This window comes from Sipha flava, unplaced genomic scaffold, assembly GCF_003268045.1.
Source record: "Sipha flava isolate LNK unplaced genomic scaffold, YSA_version1 163_pilon_pilon, whole genome shotgun sequence".
NCBI lineage: Eukaryota > Metazoa > Arthropoda > Insecta > Hemiptera > Aphididae > Sipha > Sipha flava.
In genome coordinates this window covers 796,218-821,125 of record NW_020271821.1, presented here as the reverse complement: position 1 = coordinate 821,125, position 24,908 = coordinate 796,218, and the positions used below count along the sequence as shown (strand labels likewise).

Sequence of the window (24,908 nt, the reverse complement as noted above, 5' to 3'; positions counted from 1 at the left end):
TGCACAATAACTTCGTAGCGTCAGTTCTTCTCGGAATTATTATACTACTCTAAGCACGATACTTGGAACTATCTACAGGCTATATTGATAACCAGGTTGTAAAGGTACCGATCACGATATACGTTTAAATGTTTTTTATACCGTACGCTTACTTGTAAGTCGTAAGTGAACATAACGTAGCGTGATAAAAATATTAAAACTGGTTGTTTAGGAGGATAAAAAAAAGTATCGTAATAACGTGCATCGCGAGACTTATGAATATGCTACCGGGGTCGTCAGGTATACCTGATTTATAAATCTGATCCACCTTCTGCAAACGACGCGACCGATCGGTTGGCGGAACGTCAACACGTTTGCGCGTATTCTGCAGGCAATTTGGACCATCGGAAGAGAATGAACGCCACAGATGAGTGACGGTGGAAAAACGATCGATGATGACTGTTAAAATGTCAAAATGTTACTATTAAAATGTTGCGAACAATTCGCACTACTGTCGTTAAAATTATGGCGAAATCAGTCAACTTGAGTGAGTGGTATCTTGCCAATGGAATTATTACGCATTACAGTTATACGCTGCGATGTTTCAAGTGGCTCGCACAGTTTATGCGAACAATTTACGTTTAATTAAACGTGAAATCATTAAATTTTCGTTAACTTACAACGATGTTTCTTCTCTTGTTGACGTCTTAATGGGGTCGTAAATCTGAACCAAACACGTTTTGCATTTAATTTTTAGATACGAAAAATACAGAAGGTATCTGCCCCAGAGAGGTAATTTTCCATTTTGGACCTGAAAGAACAACTGAAAAATGCACCGGATGATTATGTTCAATTTTTATTCTAAAATGTTGTTGTGTTAACCAGTGTTTCACGTAACACTCGAAGTACTGCAAAATTTGATTTATATCAATTTATCCAAAATTAATAAATCAAAAGTTTCTCTCTAAAAATACGGTTCTCAATTTTTTTTTGTAATCGAGCTTGAGTGTCTTACAGTACGACGAAATAGAAGATATTTGTAATAATTATGACATTTCCCAAGCTCTTGGCATTCTAAACATATCTTTAAATATTTCAATTCAATTACTGAGTTTCATTTTTTTGTGCATGCAGTTAGTTATTTTTTTTAAAAAATATTCAAAGTCATTATAATGTTATGTTATGAGATTTAATATTACTGCTGAACTATAATATTTAAAAATACAGAGGAAAAGAAAACGGCATTTAAAATAATTTCATATCAATGATACTGTAATATAAACATCTTCATAATTTTATACGTAGATGCTAGAGTTTCGAGTCGCTAAAAAGAAAATATTCATTGGCGTTTTATCAATCACAAAGGTGTAATATATTATTGTAAGATAGGACGTAGGATGGCGTAGTGAGAGGGAAAATAAAAACAACATTTTTTTTTTGAAAATAACAAACGAATAGTCATAATCACTAATTTTACATTTTTTTTTTGTTTTTTTTTTACATTTTCAAAAATTCATACATAGGAACAGAATATTAAATTTTTAACAACTTACAACAGTGCGTCAACTACTAACATAAGTGCATTGACACGTATAATTTGTATATAATAATATATTTTATTATTCGTAACTTTGAATATAGTTATGTTATATTATTCTTATTATATGTATGATATACAACTGTATATAAAGTAGTAGTACTATTGATAACAGAATTTCAATTTGGGGTAACATGTATTATTTTGTATGTATGTAATAAGTACTAAAATGACTAAGCATGTTGGCACATAAACATAATATGTTAAAAATAGGTACCTATATTTAATTTTATTGTTTATTAAATTAAAGTAGACGGACAAGTAACAATTTCAATAACATTCTATTCGTTCATTATACAATTTTTTTTTTTTTTTTTAAAAAGATATTTTAATGTTTTAGCCTTTGCCAATAATCTTAAGACAGAAAAATCACTAGGTCTTTGAAAATTGAATTTCAAGTATAATTCTAATTATTGAGCGGGTTTTTATTAATGTATAGTAAAATAACCCAAACACAATTGTTCAATTTAATTTAATTTTAATCAAACTCGTATAATAATTTTGTAAACAGAAGTTGTTGTATAGATGTAATAATAAAACGTGTAACAGACACTATAAGGAAAATTGGATTTTTGTTCAGGTAAGAGTAGAAAAAAAAAAACTATAGCTAAAAAAAAAAATTAAAATTAAAATATATATATATTTTAATAGTCCAACGATTTTAATAAATTATTGTTTTATTTCGAAGTATGATGAAATTTAATGTCACAATAATATAATATTAGCATTTTGTTCTGTATAGGTCCAACAGTCCAAGCATAAAAACGCATAACATTAAAATAGTTTATTTTGGATAAAATTTGTACTATGTTTCAGTTCGGAAAAGGTATAACAGAAAAAGGGATTAGATAAATTAAAATTAAAAGCATACCTCCGTTGCGAATTGGTGCACATGCAATGCACATTTGATAGGCATGTCAATTATTTAATTAATTAAAGTATTGAATTTATAACAGAAATGTAGTAAAAATCTTAGAATATAATATTACAGGCTACCTAAAGTATATGTATTCTTGGAATTTTAATGTAAAATTCATAAACCAATACATATTATATATTATATCGAAAGTCATAAATCTAGAACAGATCGACTAACCCTTACATAGTATTGTAACTAATAACTCGTTTTATTAATTATAAAATGTTAACAATGGTTTAATTTTAAATAGTTAAAACTATAAAGTCTATTTAAAAAAATGGAACTAAATACCTTTATACATTTATAATTGGTTAGGTACTTTTTTAAAAAAAATTTTTATTATGTACAATCATTAACAAAACTGTCCATTCGGACGTTTTCCATATATATTATTTATATATCATTATTATATCAATGTGATATAAAATCGTAATAACTTTTTTTTTTTTGTAATTTAATCATGAATGTACAACAGAACCGCAATTATTTTCAATTTGATAAGAAATGTTTATAATATTAGATTTCGAAATCAATAGTTATTCAATATAACGAAATCATAAGTTAAGTTTAATAATATACGGTTGCCCATAAATTTATATGAACATTATAAAGATTATGATAAATTAATAATTGACTTACAAAAAATATTTAAAAATCAAATCTAGACTCTTCAGTTATGTTATATGGACTATTTCGACTTCTACGTCTACACGACGAATTTATTTAGTAAAAGTATTAATGAATATATTCAATTATCAATGGTTTCAAACAGGAAAAAAAATTATACTCGATATTGTGTGTGTGTGTGTGTGTGTGTGTGTGTGTGTGTGTGTGTGTGTGTTTATGAACATGTAAAATGTATACCATACATATAGTATTACACATGAAATAGATTTGTAATTAATATTATACTGCGAATCAGGTAGAATACTTACCTAGTACTGTTGTTATACATATATGTTTTTGTATAATTCTCAGTACTAAAATTTGATCGATAGAATAACAAAAACAATTTTAAGTTAAGCCTAAGCAACAAATGTATGTACATCAATATACATAAACAGACGAAAGCCCGTGACAGCTGAGCCAGTTTAAATGTAGTTGTATATATCATACGGTTTCACTAAAATCTTTCATAATGTATAATATTAATTATAATAATATTACGTATAACATAACTATAATTTATAATAATATAAGTAAATACAAAACTTGCGAACTTTCATGATTTATCGATTGCAATACAATATACGTCCTACTCTTCCGTCCACACTGTTGGTATTTTGTTATATATATATATATAGATAAGTTACGTAACGGATAGATACGTTTGTCTTGACCAGTCAAGATAATGTAAAACGTTTATTTGTTGGAAAAAATCAAATCGGCATCATGTCAATGCTCTAGAGATATGTAATTAATTTATATGAGATGGTATTGTGTGTTGCTGTTATGTCAATGAACACAATGAAAATCAAATTAAACGCAATTTGAAAGTTATTGCAATGGTTAAATCATCAGAGTTACATTGTATAATTGAAATATATACGACAAATTTAGTTTCAAACAAATATTTTGTTAATTTATACTAACTTACTAACTAATAAGAACAAAAAAACAATATATAGGAAACATTTCTAATGCCACGATTCAACTATTTATTAAACATCGTAAGAAAATTGATTACTTAAAAAGTTAGCATAAATTTATTATGTTTGTTCATTAACAGCGTCAAAATTATTGTGTGAATGTATATATATATATAAATATAATAATAACAAAACAAAAATAATAATTATAATAAATACGATTTATTGTTAAAATATTCTAAAGAAAAAAACTTAAAAATGACTTGCAATGATATTACTTAGAGATGAAACAAAACAATCTAAAAAAAAATGAATTATGGCCGAAATATAAACCTTAAAATTTTTAAGCTTTTAATTATTTGTTTATATGTTTATTCATCAACGAAAATAACAATAATATGTTTTAAAATAATATTTCATTGGAACAACTATTTGAATGACGTTTATTTAAAACCTATTTCATGTTTAGGAATGTCTGTAATAATCTAGTAACAATTTATAACGACTCTTTTAAAAACAAAAATATTAAAAACAAACAAACGTTTGGTCAATGTATGCAGTAACCATTGCAATGCATTCGTGTTGTTATATTTAGCGTATACAATAAGCTAATAAATATTTTTCACGTATGGAAAAAACAAACAAACAAATTACAACAACTTATAACTGATGAATCAAAGTTATTCAGTAAGTATCTTAATGGTGATTCACAATTTACAGGTGTTAAAATATTTAAATTGGCAGTGTACTATTATATAATCATATATAAATTGTAATATATATATATATTTATAGTGTTAGACGTATGATATTTTGGGTCGACGAATATTTAAGTAGAATGGCCCATTTTATTTCGATAAAATTTAAGTAGAAATACGCGATTAACTGAACATTTTGGTGTAAATGCGATTCCATGATTTCAATAGCTGATAAAATTTTATGCTCGTAAATAAACTATATTATTATTATAATGATCGATTTGCCTTAAAATATGTACAGCGAATAAAAAAAACACAGCCTCGCAAAACAATGCTACGTCCAACGAACTATTATAATAGTTAATACTATATCGAGAAGATGAATATACCAAAGGAGTATTATTATAGGTCGTAATGATTCCTACACGTGTTTCATAATTATTATTGTTTTTTTTATTTTTTTCTTTTCATTTTTCTCTTGGTATTCGTTCGCCTAAATTAAACTAAGTATTTAAGCTGATTTCGATGAATAAATGTAAAAATAAATGTTTAACAAAAGTATTGTTGGCATTGCATTGTTCTTTAAGGGTTATATCAAGTATATAAATCTATGTAAATACATATTATTATAACTTTAAGCTTAAGTGCCTATAATGAGGGCGTACGAGTAAATTATAACAATAATAATTATAATATTTTAGAAAACAGTGATAATGATTTTTATCAAATACAATGAACAATTTTATATTATGTGCAACAATTTGTTTAACGTAATAATAATATACTAAAAACAAAACGAAAAACAAAATAACATTTGAAATAAATAACAAAACCATTTGATAGACGCCTGGCGTGTTGAGAAAGTTGCCGGCCAACATAAAATTAGTGTAAACAAGTATAAAAAATTCGTACCTGATGGACGAGATGTGAGCTTCAGGTTACTTATGAATAAATTGTGATGACTTCACGACCTCCGCCTCTTACCATCAGCACTTTGTCGAGACCTTCGGTCATAACTTCTAAGAATTCCATGTCTACAAAGAAATGGAGTTAAGAACAAATTGTTTACATTAATAATAAATCGGTAGTTGATAACGGTTGGTAATAATTTATGAACCAGCGCAAATGATAATATCAAAAAAGGAAATTGTATACTTGATGTAAGTTTGCATAACACTATAGTGAAATAGTGTTTGCGTCGTATTCACTTCTAAGCTCTAGGAAATCGATTTATATAGAATTGAATGATAAAATTATATACGTGATCAACATTATGATAATTTGGAAAAAATAATATAAGCTTAACAAATTGAACAGCATTGAATATGGTATTCAAGTATAATAAAAGGATACAGTTGGATTCTCTCTCTAATTTGGTGTCTTTAGGCGGTCCTGGTAAGTTGAATATAACCAGTTGAGCATCTCTTGATCTACTGACAATTACTTCGTTCAACTTCACAGCTGTGTGCATCCTTCTCACATTGTCCTCGTCTCTGCATGACCAAACATGTTTTAAATACAATAATTGTTTACCAAAACATGTTATGATGAATATTTAAACTAAATAATTACGGTTTTAATGTTGATGTAGATGAATCTTTTGTCTCTCTTGGCAATGAATCCTTTAACACTCCTGGTTTATCTCCATTGCCAGATCGTTTATCATCCGCGTCAAATGCACTGTCCACCTGTTCCATTCAAAATTAATATTTCATATAGCTAGTGTGAAATTATATTATAATCTAAGCTTACCGGTTTTGATTTTTTTGCTTCATCGTCTGCATTGGTTTCTTCTTGAAAACGAACTTTAGTAGCCGATCTTCCTTCAGATGCATCCTTCCTATGGTGTTGGTCTATTATGGATTGTACCTATATTATTGGAATATAAAGGTTATAATCGTTTGAAAAAAATTGTGTATTGAACGATTAAAAACACGTAAAAATACATTTTATGGTTTGCAGCCCGTTTAAAATACATATATATATATATACAAACAAAATGATTAAAAATTAAGAAAAAAAAAACACGTTTGAAAATAATAATATTAAGCATTAACTACTTTTGCTATACTGCAATTATACTATTCATTGGTGGTGATTTATATAAAATCAATAATGTAACGTTACAAGGAATTACGCTCTAACGTTAATTATTTTGAGTCAACGACTTTTAAAAATCAAAGCGAGATCAAAAATCAGTCGTTAATTATAACAACAACAATAAAAACATAATTATTATAAACAGTATAAAAATAATATATGTTTCTCTACAATATAAAATTATTATCTAACATATATATTGGAAAAGGTACGATAATAAATAATTTTCTTTCAAACTGATTTATTTTGATATTGAAGAAGAAAGCAACTAATTACATTAATAACGATGACACTAAATTTTAGCGCTAAATTTTAAATGCAAATATTTTTCATAGAGAAGCATTAAGTTCTATAGATATGTAAATACTGTTTGCTTATTATCTACAACATATCTACTCTACTTCACTTAATTAAACACTACTAATATTTATCTACGTATATTTAACAATTCACTAGGTACATTTACACTAAAGCGTTCCTAGAAGTTAATATAAACTGAAACAAACCAGTGGTGTGTTCTCTCCAGTCGGTGTTTCTCGATTGAAATCTATGATATTACGCATCTTTTGTAAGCCAAAAAAAGATAAAACAACAAACCAAAAGCCGTGTTTAAAGACAGTAAAAATGAAGGAATAATCGAATACTTCCACTTATCATTAGTTACAATATATTGTCCTATGGGTTAGGAGTATTAATACATTAACACTTACCATTCCGAAACTCTCTTTTTTATTGAGTCTGAGTTCTCTTAACATTTGATTTCGTTGTTCCATCATAAGCGTTCTCTCGTACGTGTACGCTGAAATGTCGTTATTTGTCTGAAACAAAGAAAAAATTCTTAGTGAACGCGCCTATTTAAAATTCAGAGTTACGGGGTAATATAATACATTATTTTCGAAACGAAACGGTGCTCGTCGGATTGCCTACCATTTCGACTACTTCGACTTCCGCCGGTATCCGAAGCTGGTACAAGAATGTTTTCAGATCTTTTTTCATCTGGATGGAGTTATCATCGGTCTGCGCCACTGTGAATATTCTCAATTTGCAGTTTTTCCAGGTTCTGTGTTGTTTCAGCAAGAACGGTATGAGCATAAGGATACCTCCGTCGTGCACGATCCACCAAATGTCGATCGTGCCTGATAGCTGCGCGTGAAATAATTAAAATACGTTAATACGAAAGAAAAATTTAAAAAAAAAAAAAACCGGTAATAGTAATATATTTACCTTGGTCGCAGAATCTGGGAACGATCGAATGCCTTTGGGTACGATCAGAGCCATTTTAGCAGCCGTGACGATACGGATGGTGTGTAAGAACACTTGCCACGATCGATCGTTCTCGGACTGCTGCCAGCTGTTGGGCCAGCCCAGAATGACGGTGTTGGGTTTTAGTCCTCCGAGTCCGGCGATTTGTATCCTGACGGCGAAATATTATAAAATCAATAACAAATCGACCAGCGACAGCGGTCATAAAATCAAATCCAAGGAACTCACAAATGGCTGAGGCCCTCCGACGTGTTTTTGGCGACCAAAACATCCGCGAAACCTTTGACTTTTTCTTCGTCCATCAACCGCACCAGCTCTTTTTTGGTCGATTGTACGTCGACACCTGTTTTCTTAATGTAATCGCCCTCGATCACGGTTGCACTCACCGTCAGCCCTTTTCCCGCCTTCAACTGCGACACCAACGAAAATATTTTACGATACTTGGGCAGGTCTGCGTTGAAATTGACCAGCATGAGTATCTGCGGACGCCAGTTCTTCGTGTGCGGCGGCGCGTCTTCCAGTCGCAGTAAACTGTATCTGGCAGCCGACAAAGCCAAACCACGCATACCGTCTCCCCATTCTTTCTCGGCTCTGCAACGTAAAACGTTTAGGATCGCGAAACTTGTCCATTTTACAAGGGGTGAAAAAAACAAAAAAAAACAACTAGTGCGTAATATAATTTGAAATGGTCGTTTCTATTCGTTCTCATACGCTGCAATAAATCGCGAATGATTACACGCTGGACGTATTTGATCCGCTTAGTGTTTTTTTGTTTCACATTAAGGTTAAACGTGTGATAGACAAAACACTGATAGATAAAAGGGGGAAAAAATATAAAAAAGTCGTACAGCGTGAAAAAAATTTAATATTTTGCAAATATTATTTCTCCTGCACGGCTTATACTATTAACTTACCCTCGGTATTCGATGTATTTATAAATTACTCCGGCCATGCCCAGAGCTATCAGTGCGAAATACCAACTGGACATGAACATGACAGCGATACATAACACGAGTCCGGTGAACGACAGAGTCCTGTGGAATTGTACACAAAACCGGGTTACATAAGATAAGTTTAGTGAGTTGAGCGTGTCGCTATTAATTATGCGCACACACATATATATTAATAATATTTATAATTGAAATCGCACGGAAACATTTTCAAATATTCTTACGCACATTATGTACGTCTGTATATATGTATAAATATATGTATCTACGCAGGACCGTATTCAGCGTAGGGCAAGAGAGCATGGGGCCAGGGGTGTAATTCTAAGAGGCATTTCTACACAATTGTAAAACAAAAAAATTTGAAGAAAATTACATGTTTTTATAAAGTATTGATTGTTAATATTTTAAAGTAATAAATATAGTTATTAAAGTTAATTAGTAATTATTACTTTGTATATTATGTTTTTATACATGCTTTATATATCTAAAATGATTTTTTGTAAAAAAAATGCAAATTTCCTATTGGTGGGGGGGGGACATACATACAGTGATTCACCAGGGATGTCACCAGACCTCAATACGGTTCCGTAAGTACGTATGACGTACGCGTAGACGATACACAACTCACCAGTGGTAGTATTTAAATCGAGGTCTCCAGTTCGGCGTACGCAGTAACGTCTGCAGGACGCATGCCAAGTTGACAAACGCGTAACACATGAGCAGAAACATGGCCAAAAGCGGAGCAAGATTATCGATGTTGCCAATCAGTATACCGCACTGACACACGACCACGGTGATGATCAGTGCCCGGGTGGGCTCGCCGGACGCCGATGACTTGGCAAACGGTTGCAGGAACGGTATAATGTCGTCCTTAGCTATGGCCTAACGGACGGACGGGTCGACCGGGTGAAACAAATAAAATGATCATCGATTATTCAACGGACACGGTCATCGGACCCTTTGCCTCGTGCGCGATGCGATGGGATCCCGCCACTTACTTGCAACAGTCTCGGCGCTCCGGTGAGGCTCTGCAGTCCGGCTCCCAGCGTGGACAGCGTCGCTCCCACCAGGATCACCCATTCGTTCGGCCACGCGATGTTGGCCACAACCAGCCGTCCTCCAATGCTCTGGCCGAACCTTCGTCAGAAACACATACCGGTCTTAACGAAACACCTCGGGACATTGACCGTTGGTTGGCAAGTAGGTTTGCTCGAGAAACGTTGCCGATCGTCGGATCCCAAACGGCTCCCGTCTACTGTTTATTTATTTCCAAACGGCTTCCGCCAAAAAAGGTTTTACGAACAGGTGAATTCCCAAACGGCATCGTTGAAAAAAAAATATACAAACAGGTACAATCGTGTAACTGTAAACCCTACGATAATTATTGGACATATGCACGCTTGTCTTCCAAAACAGCTTACATAATAATAAGTGCGCGATGTTGTTACGCGCCTCGCGATGCTGTTGTTATACAGTATATACAGTTCCTGTGTATCATATTTTTAAATTTAAAATTTATAAAACGGAATATCGAAAATATGTATAATTATGCCTAACAAATTTACCCGCGATATATGATTTTTTTTTTTTAAGATTTTTATTTATACAAACATTTATTACATTTTTTTCATATTTTTTTAACATTAAAAATTTAAAATTTAATATTATACTATAAGATTTTTTTTTTACATTTAACTGTATAATTTTAACCATTTACTTAGTGTACACCAAGATATTTTTAACCTTACCTCTTTTGAGATTGTCCTAAGTCTGTATAAAGTGGAAGGAATTTGTGTTGTAAAAAACCGTAGCCGTTTAGGAATATACCTCTTCGTTAGATGTTTTTTGATGGGAGCCATTTGGAAATGGACCTTTTTTTAAAACGGGAGCCGGATGAGCTACCGATAACGTGTGTTCGATGTTTCGTACGATTAAAATTGTGAAATTGAATACGTATTATATTTGTATCGATTCCGTATGCGCTAGATATCGCGTCGGCCGATCGTAAAATATTTTAAAAGCGTACGTTGTCAAAAATGCGGTAAATCGACGGGTCCGATTGAAACATTTGTGTGAATACAATGTTCGGATTGCGTGGTTCGTTGTGCAACCGTAGTCTTAGTATAATATTATTTAATCAAGTTTTCGCGCTGACGGCACTTAAATCTTTGGTACATAGATGAAAGGATAAAATTATCCGTACTGAAATAATGGAAACTCGAGAGTTTTATAAACGACCGAGTTGACGCTGTGTCTCGTTGACCGTTTCGTTTATGACAGAACGTTGACATCCAAACATTTCATCCAGAGAAAACGCTTAGTTTGACTGAACGAGAATAAATCGGGACGGGACGATAGCGTGGAACCATTATTCTATTGTTAATAATATTATTATTATTTGGCCTAATTTCGTCAATATTTTGTGTGAACCATATTTATTGCAATTTTGAAAATGATCTCGTTGGAATTGTTTAAACCCAGAGCGTGTTGAAAAAGAAACGTGCGAGACTATATATAGTATATATATATATATATATATATATATACATATTCATGATAAAACGTAAAGTGACAGCATGAAAAGTACACATCCGCGGAGAAATGATGATAATATCGTATACTTTACTGCTACATATTATTTGTTCTATATAATCTAATCCGTGAGTTTTTCGTCAGGTTTTGCGCATTTACGTGAAACATTGAATGAGTCGTCCGGCGACACGCATTATAAGCTCGTGTGTGTCCGATATGATAAGATTTTTTTCGGCACATAATATTTTAATACAGTATTTAATGTCAAAAACTCAGCGAGCTCAATTTGATATTATGGTAATAACATGATGGTCGATTTTATGCATTGATGTATAGCCGGATAATATAATAATATAATAATATTAAATATCGCGCCTGATGTATTATTGATTCGGAAATTCGCGTGTGATACAAACCATAAAGTAAACGAGACACGCTGTTGTGTTTTACTCGAGTATATGTTATAGAATATGTGGGATATACACGATGCTAGAGAAAACACTACCATCTATTCTATCACGAATAAATGCGTTTTTTCCCCCAGAACATGTGAAAAACAACACACACGTAAGAAGAAAAAGGGATAACAACAATCTCCAGTCCCTTTTAGGGCGTTCAGCTGAAATTAGATTTCGTTGGATTTACTCCATGTTGTTCATATTTTATACCGATAAATTAGATTTTATACATTCAGTTGTTTAATCAACTCTTAAACATACTTGAAAGTAAAGCTGGAAGAAAACGTATTTAAAATGCGGACGAAGTTGTGACACTATTATACTTGTAGGATTTTATTTAATAAGTATACATGCGACGGACACGGCAAAATATAGAACGAGAACGTTGATGGATTAGATACGAAATAAATATATTTCTCGATAAACAACTACTACGTTTTCTAATATTATTTTATTGTGATCGTAAAAAATTGAGTTTACTTGTCTCTAAGTAGCAAATTGTCCACGGTGGCTCCGAACAGCAAGACGGCTGATAGATAAACCGAAGATGTGCTTAAAATAGCTAATATTGTACCGATGGGAATGGATTTTTGTGCGTCCGCAAGATCTCCAGATCTGTTAGAACCAGCCATTATCCCTATGCAAAATTAATAATAATATTAACGAGTAACGGAGGAATATTAATTTTTTGATTTTATTTTTGTTTAGCTTAAAACAAATACCAACCGGTTACGGACGGGAAGAATATGCCAATTAGTATAGTAAACGACGTGGTGATGTCTACCATTACCATGTTGTACGTGTTCTTGCCTAACGGCTGAATGTCTTCAACCTTATGACCTCTGGCTATGAACTGTCCGGCTTCCAAAAAGTTGCCAAAAATATTTTCTGTGACAAATTAAATAAAAATAAATATCGATGCCCGTTTTGTTAGTATTACGCAGACAGCCTTCTGGTTAAACATTTTTAACGTTGGTTAGATAAGATGATTTTCACGTTCGAGTTTATGTACACTTTTTCGCGCACCGCACGGTTTTATCTTTATTGTCAGTAAAAAACGATACTCGAGAGTGTATGACATATACAACGAAAACGATGGCTGTAAGCTTTCAGATTTGTAAACACTGTTAACGGTCAACCGCGTTCCCGGTAAAAGTAATAATGAATTATAATGCATTTCTCGATTAGAATATCACGTTTTCACCATAATCAAATATACGAGTTATTGGTTTATTATTTATTCAACGTCGCAACAACGGTTTTACGTTTCCGAAAAAGTAATTCCGCACAAGTGTGTTAAACAGAGACCATTCTCAGAGCTGATCGTTTGGATGTTTTCTTATTTATTTTTTTTCTCTTATCGTGGTGGACGATTGTGATTCGACGGAAAATAAGAAAACAGGAAAAAAGGTTTGCATTCGATGACAAATCCGCGGTTCGCTGTCGTTCTATCATTAATACGCGTAACATAAAGTACTAACCGAAGAAAACCCCACTGCTGATGCCTCGGATGCCTTTTATTACCGTCGTGTTGTGCATTTCGAAGTAGCTGTCACACGGTCCGGTTCCGTTGGCGCAGTATATGTTGTACAAGTAGCCGCCTACCGCTTTGTTGCAGTGCCTTAAGTCGACGTCCTTCAGCAGCCGATTTCCCAGCGAGCACGAGCTGTGCGTGAAAAATATTATACGCGCAATCACATAACCGCTCGTGATATATAATATAACATGGTCGTAATACCCATTAGTGGTGGTGATGGGGGGGGGAAATTTAATTGTCTACAGGTTTCCTTTATACAAATCCCTTAAAAGCTATCCTCGGCATGGATTTAGAGAAAAGTTTTATCCATTAGGAAGATTAGATTTTAACATTACCACGTTATCGTGCTTCATTATCATATGCTCAGGGAAAGAACGAAAATTTCAGAAAAAAAAAAAATCAATCCAATAGCAAACGCCGGCGCGCTCTCTGAACGCGGCCGTCCTTTCGCTCCGCGTGAACGTGTTGTAATAACAGGACCACCATTGGCGCACATACGGGGGTGCCAAGAGGTGTTTAGCACCCCTAAGTTCTAAATTAGTACCCCCAGTTTATTTTGAGCCAAAAACATTATTTAAAGAGGATTATTTCGCATTTATAAGAATGAGTAAACTTTAGTTTGCATTGGTGATGCACTAATAATGCTGGAATAACATTTAGGATTTTGGTTTTGTTTACTGTCTACAAGTATGATCGCTTATTGATAAAAAATAGTGATACTTATTAATAATATTTAGTTATAACATAGAAAATTGCTACATTTACAATTAAATGGTGAAACTAAAACATTTTTTTTCCAAGTAATTTTAGGGGTTTTGTGAGGGGAGCGGTGGCTTTGCTCCCCACGGATCACCTTGAGGTGGTGGACAATTTCAGCACCCCTAAGTTTGCACCTACGAGGACCACCACCCTTAAAACAGGACCGACGGCGTGATGTGTACTTACAGGAGTTTGTCGCTACCGTGGAAGTTGTAGAAAATGCCCACGTACACGGACAGTATAGACAGCAGCACGCAGGCGAGCGCCACGGACGCGAATTTGTTGACGAACTTCACGCCCACGTACACGATCGAGCTCATGACCATCAGCAGTATCGTCCCGTACACTCGGAAGTTGTTGTACATTACGCCGCTGTCTTTGGTGAAGTCGCCGAAAATCGATAGACTCGGCGCCATGTACGTCTGTCGGAACGCGCAGTAATGAGGTTCGACGTTACGTTCAATATCGTCGTTGGGGCAGGGGTAGTGGGGGTGGGGAAACGGTACGCGCGCCTACACCACGACGCAACACGTTGGTGCATACGTGGTTCAGGTTTCGAACACTGACCGAAATAATAAAAGTTCCCGTCGGTGGACTCGAGCCACCGTAATGAAATGGTATAGGTAAATATTATTCATGTGCCGTCGATATATTTAGGTAATAATCATAAAAATGACGTATTAACTGACTGAGATTTCGTCGATGGGGGGGGGGGGACTTTGAACCCCCAAAGCCAGTCCCCTTACCTACGCCACTGGTCGTCTCTTGTGTAAATGATTCGATGCACACGTCTGTTATCATTTGCCTATTGCGTTCAGTCAAATACCGAATTGTAAATTGTTCTAATGAAAAGTATAAGCAAAAACACAGGTCAGTACACGAGAACGGTTCGCTCGTTTCGCAGTCATTCCCGTAGTACTGCACCTGGTGCAATAACGTGCGTTCGCAGAGATAGGTTACGCAGGTTGGATATCATACTTGAAACCGGTATTGACCAACAGTATTCGTTGTCGTGTAATCTGTCCAAATCTGTAACCACATTCAATTTTTTCCTCAAGGATGTTTTTATTCGAAACTCAAAACTGGCAATGACATTTGTAGTAAAGTTTGTAATAAAAAGCGAATGCTGGCGTGAGACGTCACTGCAGCATCAAAAACAAAAATATCTGATTTTCACACCGCTTAGGAGGCGGTGTGTGAAATTTTCGGAGAGTGATGTATACCGATTGTGCAACATATTTTGCTTCCGGTTTAGAGTATATAATTTGGCTGGCTGCGGATGCTAGTAGCGTAACCCATCTTGTCTAAAGTGTGAACACGTCTCTCCGTTTTACGCAAGAAATAATACAACGGTAAACGCTATATATGGATTGTCGATGGAATCAAATATATTTTGCAACATGATTATATCTTATAGTGTGACACCCGACGTGACGTTTCAATTCTTTATCGTAATAGATCACGAGTCCCGTTACGTATTATTACAATATTGATTTTCTGTCGACTATATACTCACGAGGATGATTTCCACAGCTCCGATGATGTACATGGACGCGGCTAGAGTTATACCGGTGTAAAAGAGCATACCGACAGCTCCCCCGCACTCAGGACCTAGAGACCTGGATATCAAGAAGTACGGCCCGCCAGCCGGCACCACGCCGTTCGTGGCTATTGCACTCATCGATATAGCGGTTAACATTGTCTGGAAAAAAGAAAAAAAAAAACGAAAACGAAACGCATTAAAATTAATAAACATATATACGCGGAGGACTTTGACTGAGCCAAAATTTAAAGGGACGGGGAGAGGTTTTTACGCGTCACCACTGCATGTGATGTGTATTATAATAGCGGGGGCGTATACAACGTTCGAGCGGACAAACCGGAGTTCAATCTCGGCGTGTCGTTAAAAATCACAACCGTCACTATATGCATTTAAGTAATTGGACGGGCGCGTAAAAGTTTATGTGCAGAAAATCATGTGAGCGTGTATTTGGCCGAATGATTTGGAGGATACATTCTATATTCCATATAAATAAATGTTATTCGTGTATAGGATAATGGGTTGCATTAAGATAATTAAACCATGAACGTGATACGAGTAGTCATGAATAATGTTGTAAAACGATCTTTTTTTACACGTATCATGGTTTGTTGGACTTTTCGTTTAACATTAGGTTTAATGTAATTGTAAATCTGTAATCAAGACCAGTTAAAGTAATAAAAAAAAAAAAAAAAACGTACAAAATGCGTGATCATCATTTGTATAGTTTTCATTCATTGACGAGTCAATTCATCTTTTTCTTTTTCTTTTTTTTAACACCACGTATTTAAAAATAATATTTTCGAAAAATAAACAAATGTTGTTGCGGAATCGTATAACAAACGGCAGATTTTCGGAACGGTATATCAATAAGACGGGATCGAGGCTGAGAAATGCACTATAATATTCACCTCTTACTCTTCGAATATTTTATTACGAAAAGTATGTTTTCACAATAACTTCATAGTTGTCCCGAAGATATGATATAGAATTTCATGCATAGTCAGTAAGGTCAAATTCTATAGGTGGCAATCCGAAGTAATGACGGCGAAAACGTCATAACGGTTTATTTGCATGAAATCTCGATTCTCAATAAGAGATACTTAAAGCTCAAAAGTAATGCATAGTAGAAGTTGTGTAGTGGGTATATGTTATATTAGTTATGCACGCAACGTATAATGGTGTACCAAGCGATGGAAAATATGCATCCGGGGACAAATTATTAATACTTGAAATACGAAGGACGCCATCTGAACAATGTTCTCTACCGTATAATTGTTCATAAAGAATAAGTTTAGATTAAAATACGAAATTTCTAAAGTGGGTCAAGTTTATAATAGCACATATATTATTGTAACGTGTGGAGAGATACACGTGCGTGTGTCAACTTAATTCTTATTCAGCATATACCTGCTGCTATATGTGTTTTAAACAATACAAGACCAACAAGTAATAAGCAATTCGCCAGTTGTCAAAAGCAAACTTTATAATAATTGGTTGTTTTTAGTTATAAGTTTAATGACTTGGTTGCTGCGTGGTGATGATGTACTACTGCATCGTAGTCGTCCGTTAAAATATGTGTCGTCGTCTTCTGGGGATTGAGACGGAGAGAAATAAGTCATGACAAAAAAAAAAAAAAAGAAAAAAAAAGAAAAACATAAAACAGAGTAGCACATTTTATCATTGTAATAGAACACGCAACGAGAAAATTAGTTTGGTCGGCATTTAACGGAGTGTTATTATATAATTAAAGCACTCTCGGCAGTACCTTTGGTATATTTACAACGATGCACGTGGGTTAACTCCCTACGGAAATTATTTTTTCTTCAGAATTAAATTAGGTATGATTTAATATTCCCGTGAAAACCTATCCGTTGAAAATTGTTTTTTTTTCTTTTTTCGGATGAGTCTCGACAACACTCAGAGGATAGTCTCACGAGAGCCTTCAATCCTCGGTCTATTGTTATGATTCGGTGGTTGGTCGGGAGAAACATATTTAGTCGAAAAAGTTTATAGTTTTTTAGAATTTATAATTTACAATTAGTTATTTTATTATAAAGTAATTTGTTGTTTTTCAAAATTTATGCAAAATATCGGTCTAAAGGTATTATAAATATGAACAAAAGTTTTCTTATTAGGTAGCGATAGAATTTGAATTTTTGAATTCTGAAAATTCTAAACTTTTGACTGTGATTTTAACCGAGATTTTCCCAAGCATCACCGAATTATTCGCGTTATCACGCAATTCAGTCGTTATGCTAATGATAATATACTAATGTTTACCACGCAGCAACAGGTAAACACGATTCCGAACCCATAGATGACGCCTGCCGTGCCGACCACCCATGACAACCGGATGAACAGTATGACACCGAAGATGTTCTGTACGCACGGAAGGTACACGCCGACCAACGTGCCCATCCTGGACGATCCTTGTTTGGCGGTGGTGGACTTGGTATCAGCATCCGCCAGGTTCGGGATAGTGTTCGAGTAGTCGGCGATCGAATTGAGAAAGGTGGGCACTCGCGGCCGGTCGTCCATTTCTTCCTGTAAAAAGCATCGAGTGCGGACACGTCAAGAAAATATTTTGTTACACAATATAATAATAATAACAATAGTAATAATAATAATAATAACATGGCGATATTTTGATATTCGATCTTTATTTGCCACCAACCGCTTGTATGTATGGTTCGATCAAATAAAAAAAAAAAAAAACATACGTATGAGTCTATTCCGAACATGGGTAATAAAATAAACGATGGACCTCGAAGGACCACCATAACACATAGAATGATTTAAACATTTTGATTTCCCAGCTGTTGCAAGGGGTCTTATAATAATCGACGAGTGTCCTTCTAAAAGTATGAACGGTTAACTTACCAGTTCCGATACGAGTTACCTAATTTTTTTCATGTTATAAACGAGTCCTAACTGTTATTTTATCATCTGTAATTCCAAAGGGACTGTAAAAAAAAAAAAAAAAAATAATACAAATTGATCGGTTTTTTGAAATGTGAAAAATATGCTAAAGACCCAAAATGTTCTTCGAGTTGTCGAGTTATCGTTGTGCGTATACACTGTACACTGTATGTCTATATAAATTAATGCGAACCAGTATATATTTTGTGTTTGTTCAAAATGATTTGAATTCTGCTTGAACGGTCCCAAACAAATTTATTAATACATGACAAAGCACGGAACGCTAATGTATTAAACACTGTATTCGTGTATATACACATGGTAATATTTTTTAATTATAACGTTCTATCATACGAGAAAATACGAGATTAATGCCTATATGGAGCTTAATAATGTTAAGCACGTTTTGGTGCGAAGCGTTGAATGTAACATATTGTTTCTGTTAATGATAAAATTTAAATCGTGATTGCTTTTGTTTCACATGAATTGGAAAAAATAAGATGGTTATTCAAAATGTTTGTTTATCATATACCTAATGAATATTATGAGTTCCAAAAAGAAGCATTTCGAGTGGTCTTTACGAACTATTTCGAAATATTGGTAAGTATTTGATAAATTAAACACTAAAATCCGTTAAAAATAGTAACAAATAGTATAACATATGATTCTTGTAAATGGATAAAAAAAAAAAATAGAATATTCTCTGTTATCAATGATTAAGGACTCAAAATATTACTGATGCATGATACAATAAAGAGTTTAAATTAGTACATACTATTTCAGGAACTCAGGGTATGTATAATATTATATTTCTTATGTTAATTGGTGTAGGTCTTGGTACAATAAAGTAACGATTTAAAAAAATTGTCTGGTAATATAATATTCGAGGTGTCGTACAATTTTTTAAAATAGAATTTAAGTACAAAATGAAGACAATAATAAAAATAATAATGCAAAGCCCAGTAATCTTGTAATATGAAATGCTTGGCTATTTAGATTTTTGGCAGTAAAGCCACATTTCATAAATAAAAGAATATTGTGATTTATTATTACTAGGTACCACTGTGTTTAATAATTTAAGTAGTAGTTAAAAAATAAACGATTTCGAGTCTAGAAATGATTAATTATGATAAAATGAGTTTATTCGTTAAAATGTCAAATAGGTATCCATGATATCCGAAAATTATTGAAATACAAATTCACTTATTTGCTATTAATAGAACTTTTACATATAATACACATACACAAAATATATATATATCTTTATTGTGTTATTATTTACTTGTCAGTCACGTCTCTGTATGCCACATTGGAACATTTTACAACATGTCACTATAATGCAAAATAGCCAAATATGGCAATTTATAATAGCATAATGAGAAACGATATTTCATAAAAGACAAATATACAGGAAAATATTTAAAAATCAGTTTTGGATCTCTTTAAACTGATGAGTGATCGTTAAGCGGTAGAAAAATAATATTAGTATTTATTCAGTTTGCCATTTTTGTCATTATTTACAAACGTAACTTTGAAGACTTAGCGTTTAATGTTTAGATAAAAAAAAAACTCATTCAAAAGCTATTTAATTAACTTTTGGGATAACGCCAATGGAAATTGACCAGTGTTATAAATTTAAATATAAAAAACTTAACAAAAATATGTATTTAATTTTGAAATATAATTTTTTGTTTTTAGTTAACTGTTAAAAAAATAAAAGAATAAAAAAATATCTTACATTTATAATTAACTAATAACACTTACGGAGTATAGGTATAAATTCGTTTCATATCCAGAATTTCTGTTTTTCTCGGACGTGTAAGTTTCATCCTTAACATCACCTGAAAATTATAATAACACAATATGATAAGAATGTTTTTAATACGTTTCGTAACCAACTAAACAATAACTCGCAGATATTATTACAATTATATAGAGTATGTGTTTAGATATAATACATAGCATATAAATAATATATATAACTACATATCGACATAAAAAAAATGATCAATGGGTTTATGTTTTTGGGGGGAAATAACGACATTTTTTTCAAAGCATACAAATGTCTCGGTATTATTTATAAGTGCTTATAAAAAATGCGTTGTAATACATTTTTCCTTACTAAAATGTTCGAGTGTACAACATAGTCTAATAATACTGTAGGGTAATAATCATTATTTAAAACGCAAACCGTTAAAATTTGATTATAATATTATTATTATTATTAAAATGTTAAATATCAAGATTAGAGAATAATAATATATATATATATGTGTGTTAAAAATTGTATGTACAAATTAATAAAGTATAATAGTAGAAAAACACTAGTCTGTTGGTTAATGTGCGATGAATCATGAAGTTTTCCGCGTTGAAGCAACTGACATTTCAGTGGTATTATCATTACGTTAAACTACTCTTTATGTTTTTTTTTTATTTATATATATATATATATATATAAACAAACGCTGTTTTTTTATCGTTTTATACGATTACAAGTTAAACTGATCGCTAAATCTTTAGGACATTCAAAATGACTGTTTTTAGAACTGTATGAATTATATGTATATTGCGTGGGTTACGTCGGAATTTCTAAAACCACATGATTAATTAGTATACTCGGAAACATGTTTTCGAAAAATATACCATTTAATTCACCGATGAGTAATTGAAAACATTATATTCGAAGTCCATCGATTTGAACCAGTAGGGAAGAGCTGGGAAATTTTCATTTACGCCCTGACCCATTTTTACACACTGCCTGTTTGTGGTTAGAGATAGAACGGCAGTGGGAGCGGTTCTATTGATTTGCACTTCAATAAAAATGTAACGAACGTTTTTTGAACTAGAGACAAAAAAAAAACTTTTACGTTTTTTATTTTTATTATGACTTTTCCCCTAACCACAATTTACATAAATAACATCTATTACAGATGGATAAAAAAACAATAACGATAAGAATAAAAACAAGGAAAAAATATTAAAAATAAACTAAAAATTACCTATGCGGACATACGGACACAATTGCATTTAATTTAATATAGTGAATGAGTTTTCAAAGTAAAAAAAAATTCATATTATTATCAATAGATTAAACATAGAAGTGCTTCTCAAAAATTTGAAGGATGTCGACTAGCTTTAATTTTATTCAATTTACAACCAGTTTATTTAAATGTTGGAGAAAATAATTAATTTTCACATTGAATTACCCACTTATACCAACGTATTATTAATTAACAAAATTATTTTATGACTATTTTATTTAAAACTTCTTGAAGAAATAAATGTTAAAAGTTATAAAAATAATGATGGAAGTATAATAATAGTATAGAGTGAAATTAAGTTTATTTAATAAACAAGGAATTCAATCTGAAAAATAAACACATTAAATTCGCATTACTGTAAATTAAAATAAACTATTAATTATGTAAAATTATTTGAGTTTCGAGAAATACGAGTAAAAAAGTCGTTTAAAAACTTACGAATAAAATTAATTGTTCGCAAAGTTTTGTATTAACAACAAACACATCCATAATGATTTTTTTATGCAGTAAAATTAATTCAAATGTTACATATAAAAAAGTTTTCAACTAAAACCATATTGGAGCATAATAATTATTGTTATGAAATTTTATTTTGGCTGCCGCCACCGACGCGAAGAATGATTTTAATACATATTTTATGTTCATAAATGTTTTTTAATGTATTGCACTCTAATATATAATTGAAATGACTCGTTTGGAAAAAATAGTATGCAAATGTTCTTCAATTAAAGAAATTATATGGAAGCACCAATTACTTGCCCTTGGTTATGTATCAAGTATTTCCGTTACTGTATAATACGTGAATTATTTTAGCGTTATCAAAACAGTTTTCGTTAATTCGCCGCATTATAGCGTTCAATAATAAATGAAACTACAACAATATCAACACGTATCGCAGGCTTACACAATAGTATGTGTTATACTCCTATATTTTGACGACGGCCGGCTTAGATGTTTAAAAACCTAAGGGGGTTGTGCAATAACAAATATATACGTTCCAAAACACATTTTGAAGTGTACGGGCATTTGAATGTTATGCACGTTTTATAAAACGCCGTGTGTACTATTCGCGTGGCTATGAAATTCTCATGCGATTTACCATAAAATATTCGATCAGTGATGCTGGCGATATTGACGTGTAGTATTCGATTGGTGGAAATATTTGACCGCACATAGTATACGTATGCAACAAAATAAAATAAATTCGTTAAATGGAAACGTTTATTTTAAGGAATAATTGCATCGGTCCACAAAACAGTTCGTTGTTTAGAAGTTCGTAAAACAGATATTATACAGCAGAGTAATAATTTAATATGTTCACCGCGATTGCCCTTGTCCGCTTTGTCGGACGACGTGCATTGATCAACAGTAGCTATTCGAGAGTATTTCATAATTGGTATGGATTTAATTAATTTTCTTCGTCTAACTATTAATTTGTTTTCTTTTTTTTATTTATTTATTTTTTATTCGATTGTGCTATGCAATACTATGCATGGCCGTTTCAAAACTATACTAATTAAACATATAAACATTTATCAGGCTATATACTTCGTTTAGACGTCGTGGACGTGAAATTCGATCCGCGTTAACTGTTCTGGCCTTGGACCGCAGCTCGTCGAAAAAACTTGTAGCACGTAAGCACCTACGAGTACTTATAACCATATACATGTACAGGACTAAACTGCAGCGCGGTAGAACGTCACTCGCAATCGCGGAAAAAATATCTTGATACACTGCCGATCTCAGGCATGCGGTCAAGATTAATTTCGAGCAGGCGTGTTGCCGACTTCGAATGGCTGATGAAATTATTTTCGCCACTACCCGTTAAACCCCCATACTATATCCATTGCAAAATCTCACCGGTTCGTCATGAGAGTTTTATACTTTATCGATGTTCTAGCAATGAGAACTGTGTTCGAGTATAAATGCGTATTGTGATTAAATCGGCATTTTCGATTCATACGTGAATATATTATAGAGTATGCGACACACGTTATGTTCACCGCCGTATGGAACATGATTTATTTTTGACGTTAACGCCGTCGATGGTGCGTATGGGGGATGTTCTGACGGTAAAAATGACTCTACGGCGAGCCTCACGACTTGTCGATCACGAATGTCGAGATTAACTCATCCGGAGGTTTGTACGTTTTAGATGTTTCGTATCGATTGGTATTTTAGTGCAACGGAGTCTTTTGGCGTATTCAAAGAGAAAAATGGTGCGATAATATATTTCGAAATAATAACACGATTTACATATTTATCTAGCGTACTGCGGAATACGATATTTTCGTTCCTCTTTTACATGGATGGGAAAGGGTGAATCCAAAACAGAATCGGAATAAAAACTATGTAGCGAGCGGTTCCGAACCTTGACAATTAGTGACGTCAAGTTCGATTTTTGTCTACTTAAAAAAAAAAAAAAAAAATACCATTTCTATAATGATTTTAATTCAATTATTATCAAGACAAACTTTTGATGTTCAAATGTTGGTATTCGCACAACCTGACGCCGAGTGTAAAAAACGATGCAAATATAAACGTCCTCGTAACGTATAATTAACGACGGAATACAAGCAATCTGTGTCGCGTAGCAACTTAGAATAATTTAAAATTGGTGGTAAGAATAGCATTTTACTGGTCGGTCGCAAGTACCTGCATTGCAGCCGGTTTATCTTGAAATAATGAATTACCATTTAGTATTGGTTCACTTTTGTACTATACATTTTGTGTTATTCTGACTGTGTATTGAATCATAATTGAATGTTTGATATTCTTTACTGTACATATTTTAGAAACTTATGTATTTTGTAAATAAATTAATATGGTTTCAAGAAAATGTCCAATAATAGTCAAGTTTAATTACATAAATGTATACATTTTCTCTCTCACAACCATGACGATCTCCAGCGGAACGTTGTTGTATAATGATTTCATATGGCATTCAATTATGTATTACTCAATTAGGTAATTTTCGTAAAATATCAGTATTATTGTTTGGCTATAATATTCATTAAATTAAAA

At 32.8% G+C, this 24,908-nt stretch overlaps 1 protein-coding gene across 5 annotated transcripts in view; it reads right to left on the bottom strand.

The window, feature by feature from the left end:
* Window positions 1-5,538: 5,538 nt before the first annotated feature.
* Window positions 5,539-24,908, bottom strand: part of LOC112679480 (solute carrier family 12 member 6) — a 309,155-nt gene continuing 289,785 nt past the window's right edge. For 3 of the 5 annotated variants that reach the window (XM_025549297.1, XM_025549300.1, XM_025549301.1), the window contains 19 exons: window positions 20,608-20,684; window positions 18,205-18,468; window positions 15,898-16,083; window positions 14,568-14,803; window positions 13,567-13,751; window positions 12,812-12,973; window positions 12,566-12,722; window positions 10,094-10,232; window positions 9,724-9,977; window positions 9,060-9,179; window positions 8,374-8,736; window positions 8,107-8,296; window positions 7,810-8,025; window positions 7,593-7,700; window positions 7,389-7,445; window positions 6,535-6,651; window positions 6,355-6,470; window positions 6,136-6,275; window positions 5,539-5,816 (listed from right to left, as the gene is read on the bottom strand). In XM_025549297.1, coding sequence (XP_025405082.1) covers window positions 5,725-5,816; window positions 6,136-6,275; window positions 6,355-6,470; window positions 6,535-6,651; window positions 7,389-7,445; window positions 7,593-7,700; window positions 7,810-8,025; window positions 8,107-8,296; window positions 8,374-8,736; window positions 9,060-9,179; window positions 9,724-9,977; window positions 10,094-10,232; window positions 12,566-12,722; window positions 12,812-12,973; window positions 13,567-13,751; window positions 14,568-14,803; window positions 15,898-16,083; window positions 18,205-18,468; window positions 20,608-20,684 — 3,179 coding nt within the window. In that variant the 3' untranslated portion in view covers window positions 5,539-5,724. The remainder of the gene's footprint in view (window positions 5,817-6,135; window positions 6,276-6,354; window positions 6,471-6,534; window positions 6,652-7,388; window positions 7,446-7,592; window positions 7,701-7,809; window positions 8,026-8,106; window positions 8,297-8,373; window positions 8,737-9,059; window positions 9,180-9,723; window positions 9,978-10,093; window positions 10,233-12,565; window positions 12,723-12,811; window positions 12,974-13,566; window positions 13,752-14,567; window positions 14,804-15,897; window positions 16,084-18,204; window positions 18,469-20,607; window positions 20,685-24,908) is intronic. The other 2 variants (XM_025549298.1, XM_025549299.1) reach the window with 2 other exon arrangements.